The sequence below is a fragment of the Ziziphus jujuba genome, chromosome 7 (assembly GCF_031755915.1).
Source record: "Ziziphus jujuba cultivar Dongzao chromosome 7, ASM3175591v1".
Classification (NCBI taxonomy): Eukaryota; Viridiplantae; Streptophyta; class Magnoliopsida; order Rosales; family Rhamnaceae; genus Ziziphus; species Ziziphus jujuba.
In genome coordinates, this window is record NC_083385.1 from 9,107,816 (window position 1) to 9,126,172 (window position 18,357).

The 18,357-nt window shown below is 35.4% G+C and overlaps 4 protein-coding genes across 6 annotated transcripts; 2 read left to right on the top strand and 2 right to left on the bottom strand.

Moving 5' to 3' along the window:
- Nucleotides 1-692: 692 nt before the first annotated feature.
- On the top strand, nucleotides 693-2,712 carry LOC107424444 (NEP1-interacting protein 1). The gene is made up of 5 exons (XM_016034254.4): nucleotides 693-1,033; nucleotides 1,594-1,772; nucleotides 1,874-1,957; nucleotides 2,066-2,233; nucleotides 2,355-2,712. The coding sequence occupies exons 1-5, from the start codon at nucleotides 880-882 to the stop codon at nucleotides 2,475-2,477; spliced, it is 708 nt and encodes a 235-aa protein (XP_015889740.3). The 5' UTR covers nucleotides 693-879; the 3' UTR covers nucleotides 2,478-2,712.
- Nucleotides 2,713-6,416: 3,704 nt separating this feature from the next.
- LOC107424457 (probable serine/threonine-protein kinase PBL10) lies at nucleotides 6,417-8,898 on the top strand. The gene is made up of 6 exons (XM_016034270.4): nucleotides 6,417-6,813; nucleotides 7,027-7,233; nucleotides 7,359-7,427; nucleotides 7,537-7,605; nucleotides 7,710-8,095; nucleotides 8,215-8,898. Exons 1-6 carry the CDS (start codon nucleotides 6,591-6,593, stop codon nucleotides 8,686-8,688), a joined length of 1,428 nt encoding a protein of 475 aa, XP_015889756.3. The 5' UTR covers nucleotides 6,417-6,590; the 3' UTR covers nucleotides 8,689-8,898.
- A 155-nt stretch (nucleotides 8,899-9,053) lies between these two features.
- LOC107424473 (protein ALTERED PHOSPHATE STARVATION RESPONSE 1) lies at nucleotides 9,054-12,908 on the bottom strand. 2 transcript variants are annotated; one of them, XM_016034292.4, is made up of 4 exons: nucleotides 11,300-12,908; nucleotides 10,799-11,031; nucleotides 10,167-10,390; nucleotides 9,054-10,070 (listed from the first exon to the last, which is right to left on the bottom strand). In XM_016034292.4, the coding sequence occupies exons 1-4, from the start codon at nucleotides 12,261-12,263 to the stop codon at nucleotides 9,251-9,253; spliced, it is 2,241 nt and encodes a 746-aa protein (XP_015889778.3). In that variant the 5' UTR covers nucleotides 12,264-12,908; the 3' UTR covers nucleotides 9,054-9,250. The 2 variants fall into 2 exon arrangements, with proteins under 2 accessions (XP_015889778.3, XP_015889776.3); XM_016034290.4 differs by having other exon boundaries at nucleotides 10,799-11,043; nucleotides 11,300-12,907.
- A 1,608-nt stretch (nucleotides 12,909-14,516) lies between these two features.
- Nucleotides 14,517-18,073, bottom strand: LOC107424472 (probable protein phosphatase 2C 46). 2 transcript variants are annotated; one of them, XM_016034289.4, is made up of 5 exons: nucleotides 17,723-18,073; nucleotides 16,888-17,298; nucleotides 16,305-16,672; nucleotides 15,116-15,352; nucleotides 14,517-15,020 (listed from the first exon to the last, which is right to left on the bottom strand). In XM_016034289.4, exons 2-5 carry the CDS (start codon nucleotides 17,204-17,206, stop codon nucleotides 14,751-14,753), a joined length of 1,194 nt encoding a protein of 397 aa, XP_015889775.2. In that variant the 5' UTR covers nucleotides 17,207-17,298; nucleotides 17,723-18,073; the 3' UTR covers nucleotides 14,517-14,750. The 2 variants fall into 2 exon arrangements, with proteins under 2 accessions (XP_015889775.2, XP_015889774.2); XM_016034288.4 differs by having other exon boundaries at nucleotides 16,888-17,318.
- Between the last annotated feature and the right edge of the window lie 284 nt (nucleotides 18,074-18,357).

Genomic DNA, 18,357 nt, shown 5'->3' on the forward strand with positions numbered 1-18,357 from the left:
ATAATTAAGTAATCGAACCCCATGTAAAAGTATTTAACCTTTTCCATGTTAAATGTCCAGGAAAAAAAAATACAAAAAAGTTTCAGAGCATGGGGGTCCAAGCAAAATTAAATTAATGCATCTCCACCTTCCATGCAAATATAGGCATTTTTTTTTTTTTTTTTGGAAGCTGAATAATAAAGTAAAAAAATAAGAAAAATCGATGCTCATAATTAGAGAAAATCTAAGGTCGTACCACTTGTACCCGGTTGGATGTAAAGGCTTCCAAAAGCCATCTCATCGACAATGTCTCCTTTTTTGGGAAAACGAGTGACTGAAGAAAAAAAATATAAAATTATTTTTATTCAAAGTTCAAATGGCAACCAAACCATTTTTGTGGACAAATTTCAACACTTTTTTCAGACAACACGTCCAATTAATTTTCAACAGAAGCTTCTCATCTCCCTCGTGCCTTTGAAAACGAAAAATTATTGATTTTATTTTTTATTATTTTCCTTTAATTCATTGGAAGAAATATAGCTCTAAAGGAAGAAAAACAGATAGAGAGAGAGAGTGTGTATGTGTTTTCTACTTTTGTATCAACGAGAGGAAAAAAAAAAAAAAAGAAGCTTTAAATGCGAGTTGGTTGGTTGATCTGGTTTCCTTCTATCTTTCTCCTTAAGGACTAAGTTTACATGCCCTTTGGCTTTAAATATTTATTTAATATTTATATTTATATGACATAATATTTATTTTGTCTAGTAAGGGACAAAATATTTATTTTGTTATTGTTTATTAATATACATATATATATATATACACTACTTTAAACCCATACTTTAAGATCAATAACACCCAGCTACAACGCATTCGAGTCCGTACCTTTCTCAGACCGAAAGAATGGATTTCATTTCACACCCAACTCGTTTTTCTTCTTCTTCTTCTTCTTCGTTTGGGAATTTTGTTGAAAGGGTCAAAGAAATTTGTAATTTTGCGGTCTCCGCAATCCTTGGGAACATCTTCTCTGCGATCTTCACCTTCTTCTTTGCAGTAGGTTCGTGTTTTTTTTTTTTGGTCTCTTTGTTTACTTTTTTTTTTTTTTTTTTTTTCGATTCCTTAAAATAACTGTTTTATTTTTATGTAATTTTTACTGTTTTCTTCATTGTCGTTCTTTGATGGAAGTTTTTGTCTTGCTCGGTTTGATGGCTATTGATTCCTCGATCTGTTTCTGTTGATCTCTGTTTTTTTCCCCAACGAACTGGGTTTTTGGCGCTTGAATTGTAAAATCCTCCCTCATCATGATAGATAGCATTATCTATATCTATCGCAATCGAATTGAATATATTCAAACATTATAGCTTAAGGGAAAATGATTAATGGGTATATGCCATAATTGTTGAATTTAGATTGTGATGAAAGTTGGATAGTTTTCTTATTATATATACACAAAAGGGGGTTTGTGATTTTTTTTTTTTTTTGTTTTTTTTTTCCCTTACCATCTTCAACATCAACCTAGATCTTTAGAAATTTGAGATTAGATGTGCAATCAATGTTAAGAACTAACTGTTTGTCTCCCGGGATTGTTGTTAAATGAAATTTCCTATTTGTTGGCAGTGGGTACCTTGTTAGGAGCTATGACCGGAGCTTTGATAGGCCAAGAGACCGAGAGTGGATTTGTTAGAGGTGCTGCTGTTGGAGCAATATCTGGAGCTGTTTTCTCCATTGAAGTTTTTGAATCTTCCCTTGTTCTTTGGCAATCCGATGAATCTGGAATTGGATGTCTTTTGTACTTGGTGAGAAATTAAGCTTTGCAATGCATCCTTTTGGACTGTGCTTAGTGATTTTTATCTTTTGAATTTGCTATCAAATTCATGTTTTCCTATATGTTGTGCAGATTGATGTCATTGCAAGCCTTTTGAGTGGTAGACTAGTTCGCGAGCGGATTGGTCCGGCCATGTTAAGTGCAGTGCAAAGTCAGGTAATTCTTCTATGAAAATGCTAGTTGTTGATTTAGCCTGTTGGAGACAATAACAGCCAGAAAGGCATGTTCATTTTCTGATTTTCATTTTTGGATCTGCTAAACCAGATGGGTGCTGTTGAGACAAGTTTCGACGAGGTCACCAACATCTTCGACACCGGTGGTGCCAAAGGATTACCTGGAGATTCAGTTGAAAGGATTCCAAAGATCAAAATTACTAGCAAAAACAATGTTGATGCTTCAGGCGAGAAAGTCTCTTGTTCAGTCTGCCTTCAGGTAAAAAGCCATTATATTTGTCCCTTTGATATCTGATTTTTCTGATTGCAACCAGAAATGCATGTTGGTTTTGAAAGCTTTTGTGTGTGTGATTGACATAGTAAAATTTACACATATGCAGGACTTTCAGCTTGGAGAGACTGTAAGAAGCTTGCCTCATTGCAATCACATGTTTCACCTACCTTGCATAGATAAGTGGCTTCTTAGGCATGGTTCTTGCCCTTTATGCAGAAGAGATTTGTGAAGCTTGTTTCTGTAAATTAGAAAATCAGAAAAAATTTCTATTTTTTTGTTTGTTTTTTTTCCTCTATTGTTTATACAAATTTTAGGGCTTTTTCTACTGTTTCAGTATAAACTTTTGATATGTGGCTGCTTCAGTTGATCTCCATCTTGCTACGTCAGAAGTCCATGTATAAAAAATTTTGAGTTATGGTTTTAATTGATTCTGTGGATACAATAAGAAATCTCTTATTCTTGTACTTTCCCATTGATAACGAAATTAAAGCTATAGCTGCTAATGCAAGAAGAAAAACAATACTAAGACAGGCGTCGTGTGTAATAGTTTAGGTTCATACTTTTATTTTTTATTCTTATGATTTCAATAATATAACAAAATGCTGGGTGTATTTAAGAATCTCAATATTAAGTACTTTCCAAATTCTTGGATCCTCATATGTTGATCTTGATTCTTGAACGTCTGCTTTTTGAGCCATATTGGGATCCAATGCTTATATTTATTTGTTTATTATTTTGTCTTCTTTTTGTTTTGTAGTGAAGTAAATATTTCAACCACCATATGAAAAGTAGCTTTAACGCATGAAAATATCTTAATAAATTCAACGAAACCCTGTGAAGACAAGTTATTAAGCTAAAATGGTAGTGGTTCATCCATATTCCTTCTCTAGCCAGACCACGAGTATTTTTTCTCATCATGATATTGCTTTGGACTACGAGTCTACGATCTTGTTGTTCTTGTTGTATATGTGCATGAACAATTGGGACTGTTTTTATTTATTTATTACTGTTATTATTTTGGTGGAAAACAATTGGGACGAGTTGGGTCCCAAACAATTGAGATATTTGATATGAATGCTGCACAATTTTTATTTGTTTATTTATTTTTTTAAGCGAAATGAATGTTGCCCAATTTGGCATTCTATCGGTAGGTAAGAACAATGGATCATGTTCTATGAAATGCTCGACCTCTATCAGATTCCTATCTGCGACTTGTTCATTCAGAAATAAGCACATTTAGGAGAGTACTAATAAGCAGGATAAAAGGGTACTAATTATTTTTGAATTACAATCCACCATCGTTGGTATCGTATTAAACCATAATCTACAACCATAAATCTCAAAAACTTAAAAACTTATAGAAGGTGTATTAGAATTAAATTTTATATCGATAAAGCATTTTTTTTTAATTATTTTTTTTTTAATTTTAATTTATTTGAGTTTCAACGACAACTTATAAACCAGATTCCAAAGTCTGATTCTAGCTAGATGGCTAAAGAAACAGGCAAAGCAAAATACATAAACAAATACAATATTTTATTCTTAAATGCAGACTCTGCACTACAGTTCAAGCTAGAAATTCTTATGGTATATATTGCCACCCTTCAGATTAAGAAATATTATAGTTCTACTATTAGATAAAGTTAGTTTTTTAAAAATTTGTTTGCATTGGTTAGAGGTCCAAGTCATCGACACCCATAATCACCATTGTGGAGTAACGCCAGCTCTAACGAAGTTACAAGGCAGCTAGCGGGGAATACATGGTGGGTGCCGGTGAAGGCTAAGTATAACAAAAATAATATAAATACCATATTCTTATATCATTAATTCATTAATTCGTACTACCTGGTCATTAGGTTAGCCACAGATTCAGAAAGATTTTGTCACAGCGGTAAAATTTTGTTTGCCTTTGATGATGTTTGCCGGTTTGGCTGTTAGTGCTTGCCTTTTACTGTATGTATTTGGCAGTTCGTTTGTGAAAGCTTATTTTAAAAATAAATAAAAAATTATTTAGGTAGCTGAAACCAAAAGCTTATTATCAAACAAAAGCGAAAAGAAATAATAAATAAAAATTCGTACTGAGTTGTGAGTAAGACGGTGAGTTTGCAAAACTGGGTTTTCACCCAAAAAAAAAAAAAAAAGGTTGGCAAAACTGGGTAATTTTGTATTTATAGAGTTCTATTTTTGTTTCATAATTTTGTAATTTTGTACATTTTTCTCCTTTATACACCAGTACAAATAACATCTTGTATAGAGCTAGCAGACTGTAACTTTTTACCAATTCCAGTTAGGGAACAAAGAGTTTGATACCAATTCATTGATTAAGTTAATATATTTAATAATTCTTTAATTACAAGCATGATGTAGCTTTTAATTTTTCTATCATATATATATATATATATATATTTTTTTTTTTTTTACACATAAATCGTTTTTGTTTTCTATTTTGTCCTTTTCGCATGCGATTTTTTCTTCTGTTTCTACGTGCCAATTTTACATCTATCATACTTTAAGTTAATTCAAATCAAGCTTGACCAATTAATCACCCAGTACTGAATTTTCACACAAAGTGAAATTTTATTTTTCTGGCTGGTATTAGGTAACTTTACATATAAAGATAATTCTTAAATCCTAACTTGAGTCAAGCTGGACCAATTAATCACCCACTGCTTAATTTTCACACAAACTGAAATTTTATTTTTCTGGTTGGTATTAGTTAGCTGTACATATAAAGATAATTCTTAAATCCTAACTTGACCATATGTGCACATAATTCAGATCGATGAAGTTCATTTATATCAGGACGGTGATTGAGCTCTCTAACTACATATATCCCCTTCCTTTTGCGAAAATGTGGACATTATTCATGTGATCCTCTCACATGCTTCTAATCAACTTGGATTTTGGCTTTTTGAATCGTCCCTTAGGCTTTCAATGAGTCAAAGGTTCATGTGATTATGACGAAGCGTCCAAGTAAATATCAATACTGGAAGACTAGACTTAAAGATATGTTGAAGCTCAAATTTCTCATTTGTATGACGCCATCTTTTACATTAATTAAAGCAAATTTCTAGAATTTTGAATATATTAATCTGAACAAAAAGATAATATTAATTTGACCAATTCAGTTTGCCATATGCATCGACCCATTTAAGGATGATAAAAACTTCTTGTTGTTTTTGGAGATTTTTTAAAATATGGAAAAAGCATATATAATCTGATAATATTTTTGATTTATTTGCATATTAGTTTCTCGATGCATTTTTGTATATCTTAGACATAAATATAACAGGTCAGAGCATGCATATGATCATTTTATTTATTTATATTTGATTAATTTTTTATTTCTTTAGGACGGGTATACAACAGAAAAAAAAATTTTCATTAGAGAATCTTGAACGCCATAAAAGTCCATGAAATACTGTCTAAAACCACCAAAATTAAGGTATACTTTATGTTAATTGGACCCATTTAGTTGTGATATTTATCACAAGTAGCTATACAAAGAAACAATGACAAGAAAAGACGTTATATAATGTCATTGGACCCATTTTTATGATATTAATCACAAATATTAAACTCACAAAACTTTACCTGTCCATCACAATCCACTTTGTCTTGGTAATTAATGACATTGAAACAATTCAAAATGGGTACTATTTGCCAAGCAGCTAAGATTCCCCCAAGCTTGTCATTTACACTATTTACTTGCATCATAAATATTGTTTTATTGTTTTGGTAGGGCATCATTATTTTATAACTAGGAATCTTGTTTCATTATTCTCCATCCAAAAGATGATTCCCTGATCTGATAACCGGTGATATCATATAACTTACAAACTCTGTTGCCTTATTGTGGGAAGGTGTCACTTTTTAAGCTTAAGAAAAATATGAATTCCATGCCTCCTAGGTAAAGAAAATCCACAAGTGCACAACATAAATTATAGGTATAGGAAGGTGTATATATATATATATATATATATATAAACATGCTATTTTGGCCTATATGCCGTCTCAGGCTTAGACGGAGTCATGAGTGAGTTGGAAGGTGCATGACTCTTGGGAAGCATACGTAGACTGATATATATTCAATGTGCATATATATTGCCGGCAATTGAAATTATTATTATTATTAATTTTTTGAATTACATCTACTTCTGAATCCTTGCAATCGTTCCTCTTTGATACCTTCCAACTAGTTTCAATTTTTCTCTAGTTTCAGTGTCTTTCTGAGGAGGAAAAATATGTGTGAAAAGCCAATTGTGAAAAAACGTAAAACAAGAAAATAAGTTTGGCCACAAGTAATAAGTTGCTGCATTTGGGACATTTCTTGGGTGAAATAATGGCCAGTAGATACAATGTGGAAGGGGCTTCACCACCACCAGGGATATTAGAAAACCCACCATCTGGGTCTGCTGGTCATCATGGTCATGATGGTACTACGCATCTTTGGGGAGGATTTGTTATTTGCATTTTGACTGTCTTGGTGTGTGCCTCTTTATACTTCCTTTGCAGGAGGAAGCTCATACCTCTTCTCAGAAGGAACTCACAGCGGAAGGGAAAAGGTGAGTGAGGATGTTGATGAAAAGCATTTAGATGTTGCAATGTGTCTGTTCTCACTGCCCACCAAGTTCCCAACATGCATGAAAAAATCAGAATGTACCTTTTAATGGATTATAATAAATTGAAAAGCATGTATATATGAAAACAGGAACGGTATTGTGTGTGTGATATATTTAACTAATATTGGCTCTTGGTTGGTGTTAAAAAACAACTAGGTAGCTTGAAAGACGAGAAAGTCACAATGCTAAGGCGTTTTCAGCTGGAGGAGCTAATTAAGGCAACCAAGAACTTCAATCAGGAGTGCCTGTTAGGGTCTGGTGCTTTTGGGAATGTATACAAAGGGACCTTTGATGTTGAAGGGACACTAGCAATTAAAAGAGCCCACAACGACGCATACCAGAGTCTTGAAGAATTTAGAAATGGTAAGCCTTTTTCCACAAGAAAGCCTGTGGGAATGTGTTCCACAGTAAGAAGAAAAGATTTAAATTTTTTAATTTTAACTGTGTCATGTATTAATTTGATTTATTTGTAGCATTTCCTTGAGCAGAAGTGAAACTACTTTCAAAAGTAAGACACAGAAACCTCGTTGGCTTGGTGGGATTTTGTGAAGAACCTGGTATGTACAAATCATCCAAGAACCATTACTTGGAAAATCCAGTTATGCATTCTTTTCTAATTTTAACCTCTTTTTCGCATGGGATTATTTCTTTTTATGCCATGGACAGGAGCAGAAGGGTCAAAAATGTTGGTTTATGAATATGTACCAAATGGTTCTCTGCTCGAGTACATAACGGGTATGTTGAGCAACTTGAAAGCCTTCCTTAAGATGTTTATGCTAGGTTGACTCCTTTCTAAAAAGAAATGTTCCCTATAAATTTCTGTTTCAATTACTTCGTAGGAAGAAGAGGGAGGAATATCAGTTGGAGGCAAAGAGTAGTCATTGCCATTGGAGCAGCAAAAGGTATTGCTCATTTGCATGAAGGGATCAGACCAAGTATAATCCACCGTGACATAAAGCCAAGTAACATCTTAGTAGGAGATGGGTTTGAAGCCAAAGTATCAGATTTTGGACTGGTTAAATCCGGGCCCACTGGAGATCAATCACATGTTAGTAGCCAAGTGAAAGGAACTCCAGGATACCTTGATCCTGCCTATTGTTCTAGCTTCCACTTAACCCCATTCAGTGATGTCTACAGCTTTGGTGTTATACTTCTGCAACTTGTTACTGCCAGGCCTGCAATTGAAACGCATAGAATTCATTCTAATTATCATGTCATAGAATGGGTAAAAAAACTCTTAACAGTTTACTTACACAATGTTACATTTTCTTGCATTGATAAACTGTTTCCATTTACTCGGCTTAAATTTGAATAAATTTTGTCATTTCTTTGTACAACATGCAGGCAAGGCCTAGTTTAGAACGAGGTCGAGTTGAGGAAATTCTAGATGCTAATCTGCTATCAGAACCATGCAACATCGAGATGATGCTAAAAATGGGGCAACTTGGCCTGAGATGTGTTGTGAAAACACCAAAACATCGCCCTACAATGACCCAGGTTTGGCAAGAACTAGAAGCTTCCCTGTTTTCGGCAGAAAACTTCATTAACAAGCGCCTTTCCTCAGATTCTCGAATATCAGCTGGTGCATCTCGTAGGGCGTCGGTGGACTGTGATTGCTCTCAAAGCTTTGTGAGCATAAATGGCATTGGATTTCAGAGGTTTCATGTAGAGATGGATAGCCTGTCCTTCCAGAGTACAAGCTTGAGATGCCTGGAGAATAATAGCATTAGTATTGAGATTGATAAGAACAATTTGAATGACATATGCGAGGAAAAGAGTATAGAAGAAGAACCACTAAGCACATCATATATGCATTAAAAAATACGCCTCTTCCTTCTTTTTCTACTTGTATTTTTTTTTTTTTCCGTGTTAGGAATGATTCCAATACCGTATTTTAAATTTTATGTCCCTGTTTGTTTATGGAGGCAGGCTTAGAGACAATGTGTATTGAGACTAGTATACGGTTGATGCAAATACTTGATGGCGCTTGTTTTCGTTCATATGAATCCAGGAATGTAATTCTGTATTAATTAGTTATCCTTGTAATGAGTAGGAACAGAAGAGAGAAAGGTACAAAAGGAGTGTATTACGGATGATACACTGTGGAAATACTATTTATTGCCACTGCTTTCCATTTGTTTATTTGAAAATTTCCCATTCACGTTGGATCTTTTAGCCAAGGGTTCTCTTAAGTAATGTCCATACCATTGCATTAATAAGCACTATACTAGTAAGAAAGAATTTGAAACAACTTTACATTTTAAACCCTGCTATTTAAATAATAGCATTTCAGCAAGCACATAGGATCACCCAATATCCCGAAAACCCTTTTCTAGAATCTATTTTCATCTGTCTTTATTCAAACTTGAGGGCTTCAAGTTCATCCTTTCAATGGTGGGTTGGTACCTTTTTCATCTACTATTGATGTTTTACGGTCCGTTACAAGGTCAGCATACATCTTTAGAGTAGCCTTTGAGAACTCGGTCAATGACTCAAAAAGTGAAGAAAAGCCTGTCTGAAATCCACTTACAGCAATACGCTGTGTCTCTTGCATGCAACTCTGATGCTTCACCTTCTCCATGTCAAGCCTCTTTCTAAACATTTCCAATTGATCCTTCCTCTCAGTCAAGTACTCAATCCTACTCCGCACATGCATCTCTGTCTCCTGATCAGAAAGCTTTTTCGAAAGAACTTTTCTCTCTACCCTTTGGAATGCCAGAACTTTCCCGTCAAGTTGTATGGCAAGTCCATCAACCTTCCTCTTCTGTTGCTGTTCCTCCCCCTGTTGAACCAACAAAGCTCTCACATCCTTATTAAAGCTTTTCATGGCATAAGTAACTGTCTTATCTGGCAGCTTATCCAAGCAAACCAACCAGTCATGACATAATACAAGTAATGGTGGCGCATTGATTCTACATGATGGGAGTAAAGACCTGCCCTTCAAGTAGAATTCAGTTTCTGGTGTAACAAACTTGGATAGCCAACCTTTAAGAGCTTCAATGTACGCTTTTTGTGAAGAAACATATGCAACAAAGCAAGCATGCCAATTTTGAAGTTCTGCCTCAAGTTGAAGTGTAGCAAGACGGTGCAAATCATTGCAGAATTTCCCATAAGTAGGACAGTTGAATGAATTCACTTCAAACATGATTCGGTTTTGAGCTTCATGTGATTCCAACATTATCTGCCAGTTTCTCATCAGGCTGCACAAGCAAAGGCAAAGATAGCAACATAAGTAAGATCAAAATGATAGAATTTTCATTCTGATACAACTAATTTTCTGCCATATATTTTTTTACCCATGGAGAAGCTCAACAATTTGTGGCTGCAACTCTTCATCTCGCAGTTTTTGGATTCTTTGGGAGATTGAGTCAGCACTTCTTATGGCAATCAAAATACTGGTATACAAGTCTGTAACTTCAGCTTGGGTCTTGTCCCCATTGCCGATGCCTTCTCCTCTCGCGTCCTTATTTCTCAATTGGGAGCATTTTTGCACATAAATTTTCCTTGTTTCTTCTCCAGCCTGAAAGAGAGAAATTCAATAAATAATTCAAGACATCTCTACTTAAAAATGATAGATCGAGGGAATGTAAAGTCTAAAGCTAAAAATTGAAAGAGGGCGATGCAAACATTATTTATAGCACTACACCAATACTATCACGTTTTTGTCTCCTTTGGAAACCTGGATTTCATAGCCGCCTAAGTAGGGAACTACTTGCGAGAAATAACCTCATTTAGAATAGATTTCCAATGGCAATATGATCAATTCACTAGTAAGTAAATAATCAATACCACTCTACCAAGAGAATAACTGAACGTTCTATTCCAAGTACTGCCTGCTACAGGTTTCAAGAATTTAAACAATAATATGAAAAATTAGTCTAGACAGTAGAAGAAACATGAAAAAATTAGCAAAGCCCAAAATTTCTACCTTCACTTCCTCATAGAGTTTCTTCTCCCAAGCATATAGCCTTCCTAGTGTCAGTGCGTGGCTCCCAGATTCCATTCCTCCATAGTCATCAAATAAATCATCCTTCAACTCTGTCCACGTTGAAGAACTTTTGGAGCTAGATGTAAGGAGACTCTTACATGAGGAAGACCAAGATAATGTTGATGAGGTGGATCGGCTACGTGTAATAGACCGAATGAGCTTATTTGAGTTCTCTGCACCCCCAACTTCATGAATAAATGAAAGAAAACAAGTAATTGCAATTTGCAACATAGATAGAATTAAACAATTCTAAAAAGCAAAGTTAGTTCCTTTATTCCTCATTTGTCTAGAAAGTGATTACTAGTTTAAAGCTCTATACTAAATAATATTTTTCATAAGAATTTTCATATACTTTTTTTCATTAGAGCATGAAAATCATATGCAAGACTAAAATTTCAAAATCAAGACCGAATTACAAACAGCATTCAGAGAATAACATACCTTTAATTTCCTGATCCAGAGCAGATTGCGCTTCAGCCATTTTAGTCTCTAGCATCCTAGAAACTTCCAAACCAGAATCATAGGCCCTAATGAAGTGGTCCCCAACATCCTTCAATGCTTCCAGTAGTTCTCTAGAATCTCTACCGTTCATGGGTGTATCAACCACCTTCAAGCCCTTTTGCTCCTCTTGGTTCTCATTGACAATTTCCCCTTTTGTCACAGCCTCAAACCCACCAACTTCCTTATGACCCACATTGCCATCATTAACATCCATAACCTTTTCCTCACTTGTTAATTTTTCTCCAACCTCTTCCAAATCTGGTATCCCTTCTGCCTCTCTCACCATCCTCAAATCCTCATCGCAGTTCTGACCAAACCCATTCACCACCTCTGTCCTTACCCCACCAAAAGGATAAAAGAAATCCCACCCAAAATCTCTCTGTGGTGATTTCATTACTGGAGCCATTTCATCATAAAAATGCTCACAGACCGGTTTTTCTTCACTTTCAATTTCATCTTCCTCAGACTCAGTATAATCACTATCCTCCTCCTCAGCGTCCTTTACTTCTTCCTTGAATTCTGGGTTTTGTTGTCCTTGTTTTTCTCCGTCTACCCCAGAAGTTTCAACAGCGACTGCAGAATCAGAGAATGCGCAAGAAATGGTTTCGTGGGTGGGTTCGGATGGTCTCTGATGGAGGAACAAGGGGTTAGAGACGAAGGACTCTGTGGCCTCAGTAGAGGTAGTAGAGGGGAAAGTGATGAGAAATGGAGAAGCTGGAGAGGAATACCGAGCAACAAACAGTCTTATAGCAGCGGCTACAGAGTAAAGCGAGTGATTGTACTTACACTGTGCATCTGCTAGCGCATACCTCCTCTCTACCGCCATTTTCAGAAGGCGTTTTCTCTCTTTACATAACATAACCACGTCGTCCTCTTCAGTTTTCTTGGATGCAACACAGCCCATTCTCTCTCTTTTTTCCTCTAAACCTTTAAAGAGTACTAGTTAATCAACAAAATAAAAAAGGGATTTTGGTCCAGTGTAAAACAGAGGTTGAGATACACTTAAAAATGCCGGCTTTGGCAGCAGAAAAAAGTGGGTCTTGCAAAAGCTGTGGAGAATCTTACCCTATCATATCATATCATATCATGGATTATCCAACTGATGAACCAGAGAAGTCCATTCTGGCTTGGAAAAATGGAGGTGGGTTTGGTATTTTAACAGAGGTTTTTAGGGAAGAAAGCAAGAAAAGGAGGTGACTTTGTCAGAAAATGATAGGACAAAACTGAAGCTAGCTAGCTAATACTATTTTCCATTCTTTTTTCTTCTTTCAAAGCCTCATTTTGCTTTTGCTTAGTAGTCCTAAAACTCCTGAGAAGAGAAAAAGATGCACAGAAAGAGCAAAAGCCAAAGAAAAACCCACTTACTCACCTGCCATTTATAGAAAAACGAATGAGATATTTTAGGGACATTTGGTAGGACTTAGGAGTAAATAGGAGTCAAAACCTCACATTACCCAATTCAGCCGCAGAGCGAGAGAGACAGAGAGAGAGTGAGGATGTTTTTTTCTTGCTTAGTTGTTCTTCGCAAGATGATGGTTCTTTTGACGCGCCTAAGCAGTGTCCAACTCACTGGTTTTCTGTGCATGGGCATGGCTAATAATACCAATTTGTGAACACGAACTCCACGCGCTCAATGAACATTGAATGATATTATAATAATTGTAGCAAAAAAAAATATGATATTATAATAATGGTGTGGAACATAAATCAACTACAGATTTAGTGAACCCCTGGTTTTAATGTAAAGTCAGAATTACCCATTGGTTTTTCTCGGGAATCTTGACGTCCGCTGAGACAATGAATCTTACCTACCTATGTCTCACCGTTTGATTAGATTCTAGAATGGCTCATTGTTTGCTTACTTTTAATAACAGCCGTTGATCGGTCTTTATTTTACAAAAAAAGTTAGTGGGGAGTCAAATCTATGTCAACAACGATAGTAAGGATGTAGGGTCTACCATCTAGTCCTTCTTGAGAGATATGGACATAGATTTTTGGGTCCCTCAAAAAATAGTTTTTTTTTTATTTCTTTTTTTTTTTTTTGAGTATATAATATTACCAACCACTTTCATCCCATTGAACTTTGCTCCCAAATTATCAAAAAAGTGTGAAATGTTTGTCAATCCCCAGTACCCCAAAAAAAAAAAATAATAAAATAAAATAAAATAAAATATAAGAAAAATGAGGATATTTTAGTTTTCTGGGTGATTTAGATTTCATAAAATTTCCAATCAAAGTCAAGGAAAAAAGTGTAATAACAATGAAAAAAATAGAAGCGTAATGAAGGAAATAATAGTATTTATTTTAAAAATTATAGTATAAAAGAGATGAATTTGTTACGTGAAAATGTACATGGATTGCTGCTACACACGTTCCAAAATAGGCCAATATTATGATGTTCTCTTGGAGTCGGCACATGGTTTGCCTCCCTTGAGAAGACCATTCATATAGTGCGGACAATGTGGGAGTTTTGTGTGAGCATAGACCAAACTGCAAATTCAGAACCGTCCATTAAAAAGTTAAATTTTACCTAAATATTATTATTTATCAAATACTGGCTAAACATGGTTTTGGGATTCTTCTAATGTAGTGATAAATTTATGAGTAAGTAGAATCGATAATGGTAGCAAAAAATTTATTGATTAGTTTGGTTTAGTTGATAATGTAAATTGGAAATCCAAGGTTTATAGAACCACAGACAGACAACTTAGCATAAGAGTTTGATAACAAATAGGGAAATTGAGAGTGGAAGCGTTTCTTAAAATGCAGTGGAAGTGATAAGAGTGGGGTCTCATGGGATGTAGTGAATATGCTCTAGCAGACTCGCACTGACAAGGTGGGGAAAAGCTGCTCAACTCTCTCTCGGAAATCTATCCCCCATAGACCTAACATTTATCAAACTTTAATCCTACCTAAAATTTTAAGGCAATGCTAATCCAAAATGCTAAGTGGATTAGTTCATCATTTATTTAATAAAATAAAAAAAGTGGATTAGTTCATCTTTGCATTCTTCAGTTTATTATTTTTTGATAAAAATTATAAATATATATATATATATATATCTATGATCTTCAACATGCTTTTTCAAACTAAACATTCCTACCGCACTCGATGCAAAAGGGCCAAAAAAAAAAAAAAAAAAAAAGGTTAATTAGAATTTATTGCTGACATAAAATAATTAAATATTATTGATATAAAAACACTATCATTTTAAAAGGCCCAACACCACCAAACAAAGTTGAGCAGGCCCCGGTTACATTGTACAGTTAAAAATCAATTTGCTGCATCTTCTCTTTTATAACTCTTTGGATGTACAAGCTATTTGAGGCCACTGAAGTTTTAAAGAAGGAAATACTAAGTACAACAGCACTATGCCCCCGGGGCTTCATCATCAAGTATTCACTTCCATGGGTGTTGTAGTACAGGGGGCAAGAGTTTTTGCAGGAAGATTAAAACCACCACCTCTCAGAGACAAAGTAGGGCCTTTCACTGAACTGGCTCTGCTCACAAGATTTGAGTCCAGAAATACGACTATAACTGTAATGTCGTCGTGGAAATGCCGGCGGACACCTCGGTCTATTTTCTTTAAATCCGAGTACCTCATTTCTCTTTTCTTGGCTGCTTCCTGTAAGGCAGCTTTCACTAGCCTCCGAGCACTCCCCTGCAAGCAAAGTCAAATTCTCTTTTCTTTAACTTTTTAAGTTGGTAAATTAGGAAAAAGAACAGGTATTAGGTACTAAGGATCTAATATCTTACGCTGCGTGGATGGTTTTGAACTATATCAACTGCATCCTGGTTACTGAGGTGCTCCCACAGCCCATCCGAGGCAAATATAAGAAATTGATCATGAGGTTGAATTTCATGTGCAGATATTGATGGTTCAGAGCTCAAAATAGGCCTCTTAAAAGGTTCACGAAGACGAAACCTAGCATACAAAGGCTCTCTGTTGAATTCGGCCTTTTTTAGATATACATCACCAATAGATCTAGAAATCTGCAAATAAGAAGTACATACTGGATTGAAATGGGGGAAAGAAGAAGGTATATTTGACATGCAAGAATGCATTACAATGTACATCAAGGAAACAACGTAGCAGCATCATAGGTTAGACAGACACAAACTTTGTCAACCTGACCAATCAAAGGAGATTAGAAATGCATTAAAACATGACTCCCAATAAGAGGTGCCACATTATAAGTGAATTTTTTACTGTTAAGTACCAGCATTTTATCACTACAGTTTTTCTTTATAATCCATAACTTCAGAAAGGTGCTCGAGTGTTCCACTCATTTGTCATCATCTTTCCACATGATATTCTCTCTTAGATCCCATAAAAGCAAATTTCTATAGAAATTCACTTTTAAATCCTCATGATACCTTCTAATGCTTATTTAATCCAATCATTACTGCTTTGGACATTGCTATTCCTCTCTCAATTATTCCAACAGCTGTGAAAAAAGGAAAATAGGTTACATGCTCTAAGCAAGCGGCATTATTTGAAATGACGGATATGCAGAACAGTCATTGAAGAAAAGTACAACAATCAAGACTTGTTTATTCAAATATAGGGCTCAATCTAACTATGAGCCATACAAACATGAAAAATGTACCTCGTTGCATCACAGAACAACATAGATTAAGCCACCCCAAACTAACTGATATGTGATATACACTACAAATGGCACATGCAGCTCTATTTGTTATGCATATCATTTACATCATATATATGTCGTTTAAATGTATGAAAAAAAAAAGAAAAAGAAAAAAAAAAAAAAAAGTGACCTGGGATAATACAAAAGGACATCTACTAAACAAAGTTATTTGCATTCTTTAATATCACGAAAAAGATTTAGATTTGGGCATTCAGAAAGTCAACCTTTCATAAATAACATAAAGAAATAATGGCAGACATAAAACAAAAATAAAATAAAACATATATTGTCACCTGTATCAAGCCCTTGACACGCCATACATTATGCTTTAAAACAACAATATGTGAGTCATCTGGGTGCAAAGAAAACATCTCCCGTCTTACAGATTCTATGCCAACATTGTGCTCTGATGACAACTGGATGGCAAGAACCTCCCCAGTTGCCTTCACAGCTCTACCCAGCACAGCACGGGAATCACCAAGGTTGGCAATGTAAAGGGTACCACCACATATCACACCAACCAGGCAGCAAGATCCAACGGCAGCAATTTGGGGCTTCATGGGCCACTGTTTTGTAACAAGGGACAGAAACCCTTCTTCTGTGGCTTGGTATGCTTTCCTAATCACATCAACTGACATGGACTGTTGCTCGGAAGCAAACCCTGAGACAAACCAATATTAACTGAATCATCAGCAGCAATTACTTAATATCCAACGGGAAGATATAATCATTGAAAAATAAATAATAACAATAACCCCGAAATAACTCACAGACTATGAGACAACAAATCCTAAGAGAAAACATTGTTAGTTAGATATCATCAATTTACTAAATTAGACATGGCTAAGAAGTCAAATTTGGGGTTCCGTTACTTACTCTTGAGATGCTGGAATAGGTGATCATTAATGTAACGTGAGGTCTCAGGACCACCGTGACCATCATATACTCCAACAAAAGTGCCATATGGGCCAGACTCAAGCGAGCTCAATGGACCTGATTCAATCTGGCTCTGATCCTCAAGCAAATTGTTGGCCTGAACAACAGCCATTGAAAATTCACCATTCAAGTGCTGCCCGGTGTCCTTGTACCAGAGTAATCCATCTTGCCGGCCCACTGCATCCGAACCCGAGTGGACATATCGGTCCGAGGACGGCAGCCAGCAGGCCCTCAGAAAGTTCATCAACCTTGATAACATCCCTCATTTCACCCGGGCCAGCCTTCAATTCCTCCACATCCAAAATGGATGTAGAAAACCACTCCAACAAAATACTTCACCAGCCTCCTACCCTGGCACAATCAAGAATATACTAAAAAAAAAAAAAAACATAATTAGGAACGAAACGACCTAGCTAATGAAATTTGATCTTCTACTTGACCAAATAAAGCATGTTTTCTTGCGGACTTCAGTTAACAATCTCATTGAAATTAAAAACAACGATGGCCTGAAACCCAAAACCCATATCTTTTTCAGCGTAAAAATGTTAAATTTAAGCACCAGGAAATGAAAGTGAACTACCTTTACATTTGACACCACAACCTAAAAAACTATCCAGTCACAAACCCAAAATTCAGTAATTTTAGATACCCAATAACAAGTTGAAAGACCAAGAGAGGAATCAAAGCAAAAAAAAAAAAAAACATCAAACATATAAAATTGTAAAGTACTAATAAAAAAACAAACGTGAACAAAGAGGGGAAAAATTCAACTCACAGTCTAATTAGGTTTTTGATCAGTTGAGGTCAGCTACTGAATAATACCAGATGAAAATGATGGAGATCTAAATGAAACAAAGCAATACATGTGGATATGAAAGCGTTAGATCTATAGATCCATCAAATCAAAGCAATTGGCTATAGGGTTTTCGGACATGGGTTTCATCCTCTTTTTCCTATACTGTTTCTTTCTATGGGTTTTATAGTTTGTGGGTAAATATATAAGGTAGAAGACGATGAAGATATGGATAATTAAACAAAGAGCTCTCAATCAGTGTGATTGAACGAACTGAAAATCTCTCTCTCTCGTCTTTCTCAGCAGACAAACACCTATAAAAGAAAACGAACAAAGCGATGGCTGAAAGCCAGCAATGCATATAGGCAGCCATGGGCTCCACATAAAACCAAAGAAAGAGAAAGTAGATAGAAAGAGGAAGAATAATAAATTCATTTCTTTTCTGCAAAAAGATAAAAATATTAAATAAAATAATTTATTTACTTGAAACTCCCTTTTTCTTTTCTTTTTATTTATTTCTTATTATTATTTCTAGCAGTGCAGTATACGTTCGGTCAATTAGTTTTTCCTACATCCATGTACGTTTTTCCCACTATTTTCAGGTTTTTCCAAGCCAC

Bases quoted from the DNA above. Each gene is read 5' to 3' on its own strand.
- LOC107424473 (XM_016034290.4), bottom strand. From the start codon at position 12,263: ATGGGCTGTGTTGCATCCAAGAAAACTGAAGAGGACGACGTGGTTATG. The intron at 11,044-11,299 runs GTATGTTATTCT...TTATTCATGAAG, and splicing joins TCTGGATCAGGAAATTAAAG to TTGGGGGTGCAGAGAACTCA. The intron at 10,071-10,166 runs GTAAAAAAATAT...TTGCTTGTGCAG, and splicing joins ATTGTTGAGCTTCTCCATGG to CCTGATGAGAAACTGGCAGA.
- LOC107424457 (XM_016034270.4), top strand. From the start codon at position 6,591: ATGGCCAGTAGATACAATGTGGAAGGGGCTTCACCACCACCAGGGATA. The intron at 6,814-7,026 runs GTGAGTGAGGAT...AAAAACAACTAG, and splicing joins CTCACAGCGGAAGGGAAAAG to GTAGCTTGAAAGACGAGAAA. The intron at 8,096-8,214 runs GTAAAAAAACTC...TACAACATGCAG, and splicing joins ATTATCATGTCATAGAATGG to GCAAGGCCTAGTTTAGAACG.
- LOC107424444 (XM_016034254.4), top strand. From the start codon at position 880: ATGGATTTCATTTCACACCCAACTCGTTTTTCTTCTTCTTCTTCTTCT. The intron at 1,773-1,873 runs GTGAGAAATTAA...TATGTTGTGCAG, and splicing joins TTGGATGTCTTTTGTACTTG to ATTGATGTCATTGCAAGCCT. The intron at 1,958-2,065 runs GTAATTCTTCTA...CTGCTAAACCAG, and splicing joins TAAGTGCAGTGCAAAGTCAG to ATGGGTGCTGTTGAGACAAG.
- LOC107424472 (XM_016034289.4), bottom strand. From the start codon at position 17,206: ATGTTATCAAGGTTGATGAACTTTCTGAGGGCCTGCTGGCTGCCGTCC. The intron at 16,673-16,887 runs GTAAGTAACGGA...GGTTTGTCTCAG, and splicing joins CCTATTCCAGCATCTCAAGA to GGTTTGCTTCCGAGCAACAG. The intron at 15,353-16,304 runs GTGACAATATAT...TCTTATTTGCAG, and splicing joins GTGTCAAGGGCTTGATACAG to ATTTCTAGATCTATTGGTGA.